At 41.5% G+C, this 10251-nt stretch overlaps 1 protein-coding gene across 1 annotated transcript in view; it reads left to right on the top strand.

Moving 5' to 3' along the window:
* The first annotated feature begins 929 nt into the window (after positions 1-929).
* DCK (deoxycytidine kinase) overlaps positions 930-10251 on the top strand; it is a 31381-nt gene continuing 22059 nt past the window's right edge. The window contains exons 1-2 of the mRNA XM_001489225.5: positions 930-1374; positions 5724-5839. Coding sequence (XP_001489275.1) covers positions 1284-1374; positions 5724-5839 — 207 coding nt within the window. The 5' untranslated portion in view covers positions 930-1283. The remainder of the gene's footprint in view (positions 1375-5723; positions 5840-10251) is intronic.

Genomic DNA, 10251 nt, shown 5'->3' with positions numbered 1-10251 from the left:
GCTTTTACTGTATACCTTTTAGAAAGACAAATTTGTGAAGAATTGACAAGACAAAGGGGTTTAGGCTTGGGTTTGTGAATTGGTGAAGAAGTAACAGGGCTTGTTTTCACAGCCTTCTCAGCCCTAAATTCCCTATCTCTGGTGATAGGATGCCTTTTATGCTCTTGGTACAGGGAGGGTACCTTTCACAGAGATTTATCTCCTCCTTTCAGCGGGGACAAAGGGTCAGTGTCCTGTTTCTTCAGTACAGTGTAAAAAGCGTGCACCACAGTTTCTTAACTACTTAATTCAAAATAATATGCCAAAGTGGCATATTTTGGGCGGGGGAGCGTATTCTGCTCCCCTTCAGCGTAAGCGGGCATCCAAATAAAATGGAGAGGGGTATGAGAGATCAGGAATGGCTTCCCGTGAGGTGGCGCCTATCTAAATTCCCATCCCGATTGCACTTACTGGCTTCGAGACTTTAAACAAGTAGCCTCACTGTGCTTGTTTCCTCACTGATAAATGGGGCCAATGGTGGGATCTCAGCAGTGGATTGTTAGTTAATTCATGAAAAGTGATCGAAACAGCGCCTGGCACACAGTAAGAGTAAAATACATTTCCTGAGACCTGGGTTACCCAGAGGCACTTAGCCTGACGGTCATCCTCCAGGCTGAGAAGGTAGGATAATCCGTTTGATTTTTCTACTACACATTGCTTCTCCCCTGACAAGTTCAAAATGTTAAATCCAACCAATTCTGTCCAGACGCTCTGTTTACCTCCAGGAGTCCCGCTGGAGAAGCGGGTTCTCCAAAGCCCGGCCGGCCCACCCCTTGGGACGAGGGCAGGCGGCGACCTCCGCGCTCGGGCGCCAGCCCTGGGCTCCCCCACGTCTCTGGAACGGCCCCCGCCCCCGAGTCGCGGGCAGAGGTGCGCGCGGCCCCGCCCCTGCCCGCGCGGCTCCGCCCCCTGCCCTCGCGTATCCCGACGTGCCGGGCGCGCACGCAAGGGCTCCGCCCGAAGCCGGCGAAGGCGCCGGGGCCCGAACGGGTCTCGCCGGCTGCTGGGGGGCAGGGGGCGTGGCTTCCCCGCTGGGCGGGCGGCTAGCTGCAGTCCCGCCCCCATCGCCCGCCGCCTCCTCACGCCAAAACCAAACCCGCGACCCGCCGGCGGGAAAGCGAGCGGTGCGCGGGAGTCTAGCCTGCGGGTCCAGGCAGGTTCTGCCGCGGCTCGAGCCCCAGCGCGCACCTGTGGCCCCTTCCAGCCCTCGCTGCTTGACGCGCTTGGGGCGCCCCACGCGAGGAATGGCCACCCCACCCAAGAAGAGCTGCTTGTCTCCCACGACCGGCCCTCAGAGGACCCGCATCAAGAAAGTCTCCATCGAAGGGAACATCGGTAAGGAGCCCCAGGAAATGTGGGCCCCAGAGCAGGGGAGTCAGGGCGGCGGCGGAGGACGCGCCCCTTCGCTGCATCTCAGCCGCTCCTCAGAGAGGGCTTTCTGCCAGCCTGGTGGTGCGGCCGCGGCCTCGGATTCCCTTGCCGGCGAGAGCATCCTTCCCTGCCGTGCCTGCTGCCCTCCCGGGCCCGAGGGTGGGCCCCCCTGGGCGTCCGCTCGCCGAGTCGGCGGGCCTGCCTTGGGCGCTGTGGCTGCTGCCTCCTTTTTGTTGGGATTGTGCAAAGGGAAGGGTTGGGTTGGTTTGTTTTGTTTTTTGAGGCGGGGTGTGTGTCAGTTCCTGAGGTGTAATTTACATACGTTAAAGGATCCCTTTTATGTTGCGCTCTTCTATATGGTTTGACGAACGTATAATGTCCGTTTTACTACCACCACGATCTAGATTCAGAACATTCCTATCACCTCGAAAAATTCCCTCCTTCCCTTTTGTAGTCAGCCCCCTCTCCCTGTCCCCTGGAGACCACCGATCTGGTTTCTATCCCTGTAAGTTTTGCCTTTTCCAGAATGTCGTATAAACGGAATCGTAGAGTATGTAACCTCTTGTGTCTTGCTGCTTTAACATTTTAGATTTATTCATGTTGCTTGTATCCATAGTTTGTTCTTTTTTATTGCTGAGTAGTGTTCCATTGCATGGATTTACCACAGTCGATCTCTTCCCTAGTTGTGGACTTTTGGATTGTTTCCAGTTTTTATCGATTATGAATAAAATTGCTGTAAACATTTGGGTAAAGAGTTTTTAAATGATCTTAACAGTGTGGAGTTCCTCATTCCCTATTTCATTTCCAAGTAAACATTGGGTTATGATTCAAAGACCACAGCTGTTTCTGTTCTTAACCCAGATGGGGGCATACTACACCATGCATGTCATTTTGCAAGATGCATCTGATCTTCTAGTTCATCTGTATTTCCTACCACAGGAAACCTGTGCCTGACACTAACTGTTTGATAGAATTGTTTTGGCTTCAGGTTGGGTACTGGCCATTCATGCATACAGCAAATGTTTTTTTTATTCTTACCACATTCAAAGCACTTGTATTTCTTTAAAAAGCCAAGGCAAGCAGATGCTCTAGCAGCATTCCAAGGAACAGAAAAAAGCTGAACACAGAGGTCGTCTTGTTTCATTGGTCCAGTGTTAAGTCACCAGTGGAAAAGATCCACATAATAGACTCTCCTTTCCTCTTAGCAGGGTAAGGTCTTTGAAGGTGAATGTTTACGGATATGATTCCTCACAACTACTTATTGGATAAAGACCATATATGAAGACAGGAGAAAGTAGTTGAACAAAGCCATTTGAAAAGTAAATTTGAATGAACAACCCCTCAGATCAGTACCACAATGAATTAATCCCCTTCCCTTTCTTAAATCCAGTTAAGCAATCTATTGTTTCTAGAGATATACTACCCCCCAAGCATCTTTAATCGCCCCAGTACCTGAAATAATTTCCTAATGTGTCTCTCCATCTCCAGTATCTGACTACTTCCAGAGCAGTCTTTCTGTATACAAATGAAATTGTGTTATCCCCTCCCTGCTTAAAATTCTTCTCTGGCTTCCCGTTACCTACACTGGAAGGAGTTGTGTGCTGATGGCCTGCATTTGCACAACATTGTCCTGCACAGACTTGAAAAAACATTTTTAATTGGTTGCTAGCATTTAAAAATGTTGAGGCTTCCTGTAAACATTTAGATTCTTGGCTTTTCTTGACAAATCTAAAGATCTGGTAACCCTGGGCTGCATTTCTGTAAGACAACAATTTGCTATTTAGATGGGGTTTGTTTCTTACCACTTACTATCTTCCCTGACATTGAGGCTTTGTCACTTGCTGTTTATTACTGCTCTTGCACCGTTCATGTCCCCTCCACCTTATTTGCCAGACCCAAATAAGTGATAAATGTATACTTTGCTGATCTGTGTGTAGAAGACTATTTTGTGATTCCTCTGGTCTTCCTAGAATTTAAACTTTACCTGGTCATTTTAGTTTTATACTCATGTAACTCATCTTCTCATGTTCTCTGCTACTAAAATACGCTCTTAGGTTTATGGAGGCCTTACTTGCATCTTTTCATCTTAGTAGTCCATACAGAATGATTTTTGACATCATAATGCTTGCTTTGGCATTAGTGATTCTGTTAGGTCCCATGACTTTTTAGTTTTAACATGAGTGCCCTTGGTTCTTGTTCTTCTTTGCCTTCATAGAATATTAATTTGTTAATTAGCTTATTTTCTTCCCCACAAAAAGTTAAGGAACTGAATATTAGATTGGGGACTACAGGTAACTATTGTTATTCTGTTTGAACTAAAGCATAATTTTAAAGAGTAACTGACACTACTCTTAACATTTCAGAGTATGACCACATGAACTTTTTCTGCTTATACACAGTGTTAGAAGAAAGCTGAATGCTCTAGCCTTAAGTGGTTGCAGATTCTAGCTGTTTTTAAAGTGTTTCTTGGGTGCCCGTTGTGAACATCACGTTTTCCCTTTCTTCTTCCATCTGGCTCAGTGAGTGTCTGGTAATCATTTTATATGCTTCCTCTTGCTATTCTTCGAAATGCCTCACAGTCCCTGTGCTTACCCTCTACACAAAATCTGTGATCACCAGTGTTTTTCCCATGATTAAATCTAATGGTCATCTGGTTTATCCTTAAAAGTTTTTCTCCCGTGGTGGTATGACTTTTATGTCTTGCTTCTCAACTGTTCTCTGTTCTCTCTGTTACCTTATTATTGACCTCTCTCTCTGTTTTTTTTTTTTTGTTCTATGTGTGATCCTTTAAAGTTCTTCCAGTTTTTTCTTCTCTTCTGTTGCCCTATATAATGTCCTAGGTTTGAATAGAGTTCTTCAAGTCAAAGGTGAGTTCTTCTTGCCCTCTTTGGATCTAATTTATAAGGAAGAAGAGGCTTCATTTGTAAGCATACTGAAGTTGCTTTTTTCTATGTTTACTTATGTGTGTGTATGTGTTTGTATTTATATATATATATGACGAGAGAGAGAGGGGAACACATTCTGCTGACAAGAGATGTCTGATATGACCACATTTGGTGACTTCAGATAGGAAGGGTGTGGTGGTCATTAGGAGTATTGTTACACCCTGTTAAATTCTGGGTCAAGATGTTCCTAATATTAAATGGAATGTATTCCTGGGAAATTTTAAAATAGTGGATATAATATGTCCTGATTACATCTGAACTATACCCCCTGCTCCCCCCCCACCCATATCCCAGAAACTAATGAATGATTAGGGAGAAGTAAAGTACATACGACTTGTGTGTGTGTGAGGAAGATTGGCCCTGAGCTAATATCCGTTGCCGATCTTCCTCTTTGTGCTTGAGGAAGATTGTTGCTGAGCTAACATCTATGCCAATCTTCCTCTATGTTATGTGGGAGGCTGACACAGCCGTGCTAGGTCCATGCCTGGGATCCAAACCTGCGAACCCCAGGCTGCTGAAGTGGAGCACACGAACTTAACCACTATGCCACTGGGCTGGTCCCCATATGACTTTTTTTAAGGGTTGGATAGAGTACACAGAACCATGAAAGTGAAGCAGAGAAAACATGGCTATTGCTTGTAGGGAGTGTTTTGCAAAAATGTTTTTATAATTTCTGTCAGTCATAGTGCCATATGATAATGTGTCATATAATAATAATCGTAATCTTTCCCATTCTAAACCTCTAGGCATTGGATGCATCTTTATATTTTATAGTCAACTTGGTGGTTTTTAAATTGGTTTTAGATAGGAAAGATCTGAGCTTGTTTGTAAACTGAGAGAATAGAGCCAGTAGAGAGGCAAATTTTGAAAACGCAAGAGCCTGGAAAACACTACAGTGTTTGTTTATCACAACAGTTTTCATGAGGAGTGTATTCTTATTATCTCCATTGCATTATGAGGAAACAGGCTCAGAGAAGTTCAGTGACTTGACCAAGATCATCTACCTAATTAAGTGGGAGAATAGCCTTAACCACTTCTCACAAAGTTATCCTAATTGCTTGGTTAAGGAAAGTGAGTCTAGGAGTAGGATTTTTTTTCTGCCATAACACCTTGCCTAAAATGTCACCAGGTTTTTAATTCTTCTGTCTCATGGCTTTGGTAAGCTAAAAACAATAAGAAACAAATGTGTTAAATACAAGTGGGCAGGGACCCTTTTGGTTTTCATGAAAAAAAAAATCTAAAGAGAAAGTTTCGGAAATTGATTTTTTGGGGTATTATTAGCTGTTACAAACTTTGTAAAAGGTGATGACTATTTTGGCATGTTTTTCCAATAACTTTTACTCAGTTTTACTTTTCTTCTCATAACAGCTGCAGGGAAGTCAACTTTTGTGAATATTCTTAAACAAGTCTGTGAGGATTGGGAAGTGGTTCCTGAGCCTGTTACCAGATGGTGCAATGTTCAAAGTACTCAAGATGAATTTGAGGTATGAAAATAAAATTTAATTAAATAAAATGAAAATCTTTTGATTTAGAGGAGCAGTAATATTTAATCTCTTGGGTTTTTTTTTCGTTTTCCAATAAAACTTCCAAATCTAGCTTTAAATCTATATCTTCATCTGGGCAGTAGTAACATGGATGTGTATATATATAAACATTCATTGAGCTGTGCATGTAAGATTTATATACTTCATTGCATCTAACTAGAACTTTTCTTTTTTTTGAGGAAGGTTAGCTCTGAGCTAACATCTGCTGCCAATCTTCCTCTTTTTTGCTGAGGAAGACTGGCCCTGAGTTAACATCCTTGCCCATCTTCCTTTACTTTATATGTGGGATGCCTGCCACAGCGTGGCTTGCCAATTGGTGCATAGGTCTGCACCCGGGATCCGAACTGGCGAACTCTGGGCCACTGAAGTGGAATGTTCAAACTTAAGTGCTACACCACTGGGCCGGCCCCCTAACTAGAACTTTTAAAGTTTTAAAAAATTAATTAGAAAGTTAAAAAAAAATCTAATGGCAAGTTAAATTCCTTGAGTGGCTTTTTACATTTTCTTGAAAAACAAAGACAAAAAAACTACCCAATAACTGACTTTTATTAGTTTACCTTTAAGCCTTTTGTCTTGGAGAGAACCATTTATCTCTCATTTATTTATTTATTTTTTTGAGGAAGATTAGTCCTGAGCTAACATCTGCTGCCAATCGTCCTCTTTTTGCTGATGAAGATTGGCCCTGAGCTAACATCTGTGCCCTTCTTCCTCTATTTTATATGTGGGACATCTGCCACAGCATGGCTTGATAAGTAGTGCATAGGTCCGTACCTGGGATCTGAAATGGCAAACCCTGGGCCACCAAAGCAGTGCACACGAACTTAACTGCAGTGCCACTAGACCTGCCCTGTCTCTCATTTTTTTGTACTTTCAGACTTGACAGACTTTCACCCTGGACACAAGGTTCAATTTCCCAGCACTTTCCATCCTACCTTACAGATGAGAAAGAGGGAATAACAGTTAAATTTCTTTCTTTCTTTCTTTTTTGTTTTTTGAGGAAGATTAGCCCTGAGCTAACATCTGCCACCAACCCTCCTCTTTTTTGCTGAGGAAGACTGGCCCAGAGCTGACATCTGTGCCCATCTTCCTCTACTTTATATGGGGGACACCTGCCATGGCATGGCTTGACAAGCAGTGCATATGTCTGCACCTGGGATCCGAACTGGCAAACCTCGGGCTGCTGAAGTGGAACATGCGAACTTAACTGTTGTGCTACCGGGCTGGCCCCTAAATTTCATTTTTTTATAGCGAAATTTTTTACTGTATGTGTATGAAGGAGAGAGATCTGATGGCTAAGATTTTAATTTCCGGGATAATGAGAATTGAAATTGAAAGCTGTATAGCAGAAATCTTCAAAAATGGAACTGTGTGCTAAAAACTTGCTTGGAGCTGAGGAAGACAGGATTAAAAAAAAAAGTCTGTTTTTTAAAGTTTAGCTGTTGGTTTGAGAAATCTGGGAATAATTGAGTATTTAAAATGTAAATCGTGTATACAAGGAGGAATCACTAGCAAGATATTCTATAGGCTTTGAGGATATATGGTTTTGAATAACAAAAAATATTTTCTCACTTACCTTTTGCCAAGCATAGTTAACTTTAGGTCTGGGGCCCAGCTCAGAACAACCCAATCCTTAGAATAATCCAGGACTAAATCTTGAAGGGTCTTCCTTTCCATATGGACTCCATTTTCTTAAGAAACTGACATTTCAGTCTAGTCTTTGCAGAAAGGCAGAGTTAACCTTAAGTAGAATTTTAAAGTGGGTAAATTTATTTGCTTCTTTCTTTCAACATTTTTTTTTGACATATGATGTAACTATAGAAAAGTATATGAAACCTATGTAGTTTGAAGAACAATTTGAAGGCTAATATGTTTGTAACCAGCATCCAGGTCAAGAAATAGAACATTACTATCATTCCAGAAATCCCTGTTTGTCCTTCTCAGGTCACAATATCTCCTTCCTTAGGGTAATAACTCTGCTAGGGATAATCACTCACATAAAATAACTCTTGTGATAATAGTTTTCCTACTCTCTGAAAATAATTTGACCATACGTGAATATATCCCTTAGTTTTGTCTGTTTTTAAGTGTTGTATAAATGAAATAAACTGCTCTCATTCTTTTTTGTCGTGCTTCTTTTGCTTAATAAGTTTATGAAATTTGTCCATACTGTTACTTGCAACTACTCCTTGTTCATTTTCATTGACGTATAGTATTCAGTTGTATTCATATATCACTATTTGTCCATTCTATACCTTTGATCCATTTTTGAGTGGTTTCTAGTTTAGTTGCTCCAAAAACAGCCGTGTTATTAACATGAATCCTGTTGCACACATGCAAGAGTTTCTCTAGGAATAAGGAGTAAATTACTCGGTGATGGGTTATGTGTGTGATGCCTGTTTTCCAAAGTGATTTTACCAGTTTACATTCCCCACAGTGTGCTCAAGCTGTTATTAGTCCATATCTTTGCCAATATTTAGTATTGTCCAGCTTCCTAATTTTTGTCATTCTCTTGAGTGTAATATCTGTTGTGTTTTTAACTTGTATTTGCCTGATTGCTAATGAGATTGCGGTCCTTTATTTTATATGTATGCCATTTGGATTTCTTTTGTGAAGTCCCTATTCAGGCCCTTTTGCCCATTTTCCTTTGGGTTCTGTCTTCCTCTACCCTGAATTTTTACTTCCCAAAGTATGTCTTGCGGCCTCTTTCACTGAAGTGCCCTGCTGAAGTTTGCTTACCTTTAGAAATGAGAGACCTGTGTTCTAAAAATACCTCTTTTCCCTGTCATTTCTGGGGTCAACTATCAGTGCAGTGATTCTCAGGTGTTGCGTAGAAAGTAGGCAAATTAAACCAGTGTCGGAAATACAGAAGGGATTCTTTCATTGAGGGAATGTTAGACTAGATTGGATTAGGTGACCTCTGTTTAAGGTCCATTCTAGTTTTAGTATCATAAGCTTCTAATTCATATTAAATGTATATAACTGATCTATTGGCACATTAAATGTCTCTGCTTCTCACTATACCTCACATTAACCAAGGGCACAGAAACCAATGTATAAAAACCAAAATGCCAAGAATTTTAGTTTGCAGGGAGAAATGTAACTATCAGATTCACTGAATTAGGTCACTCCCTTTTCTATGTAGGCCCATAATTCTCACCCGGTGGTAAGAACTCGTAAGAATTTCAGGGATTTGGGATGCTTTTTAAAATAACAAATGATCCCTTGGGAATTTAAACATGTAGGATGCCTCCTGGTTAAAAATGACTGCCCTAGTGTGTCCCTGTTAGTGTTGGGAGTTTAGTTATGTTGGAGAGGACAGGTTGAAAACATTGCATTGATATACATGGTAAGACAATTTATAATGAAATTCTCTTAAGCTTAGAATCAGAGCCCAAGGGAATTAGTTATCTTAATGACAGATGTCATCAGACTATGACACATTGTGATGTGTCTGTCTCCATTTTAAGACTATTGGCTTCATGGATCTGGTACTCATGGTTATGGACTAGAGCATTTTCTTCTCATGTACTAGAGTCAAAATTCTTTTATTTAAAATTAATTTTTTTATTGCAGTAATATTGGTTTATAACATTGTATAAATTTCAGGTGTACATCGTTATATATTTCGATTTCTGTGTAGATTACAACATGTTCACCACCCAAAGACTACTTACAATCCATTACCACACTCATGTGCCTAATCATCCCTTTTGCCCTTCTGCCTCCCCCATTCCCCTCTGGTGATCACCAATCCAATCTCTGTTTCTATGTGTTCGTTTCTCGGTTTTATCTTCTACTTATCAGTGAGATCATATGGTATTTGACTTTCTGCCTCTGACATATTTCATTTAGCATAATACCCTCAAGGTCCATCCATGTTGTTGCAGATGGCCAGATTTCATTGTTTCTTATGGCTGCATAGTATCCCATTGTGTATATATACCACATCTTCTTTGTCCATTTGTCCCTTGATGGGCACCTTGGTTGCTTCCAAGTCTTGGCTATCGTGAATAATGCTGCGATGAACATATGGGTGCATGTATCTTTATGCATTCATGTTTTCATGTCCTTTGGATGAGTACCTAGCAGTGAAATAGCTGGATCATGTGGTAGTTCTGTTCTTAATTTTTTGACGCATCTCCATACTGTTTTCCTTAGTGGCTGTACCAGTTTGCACTCCCACCAGCAGTGTATGAGGGTTCCCTTCTCTCCATATCCTCTCCAACACTTGTTTCTTGTCTTGTTAATTATAGCCATTCTGATGGGAGTGAGTAGAATCAAAATTCTAAACTGACCTGTCTTTATAACTACCATGAAGTGACCCTACTATTACTATTAACAGATTTCAGCGG

This window comes from Equus caballus, chromosome 3 (assembly GCF_041296265.1).
Source record: "Equus caballus isolate H_3958 breed thoroughbred chromosome 3, TB-T2T, whole genome shotgun sequence".
NCBI classification, from domain to species: domain Eukaryota; kingdom Metazoa; phylum Chordata; class Mammalia; order Perissodactyla; family Equidae; genus Equus; species Equus caballus.
Note: the sequence above shows the minus strand (reverse complement) of the source record. Positions and strands in the feature narration are given on the sequence as shown.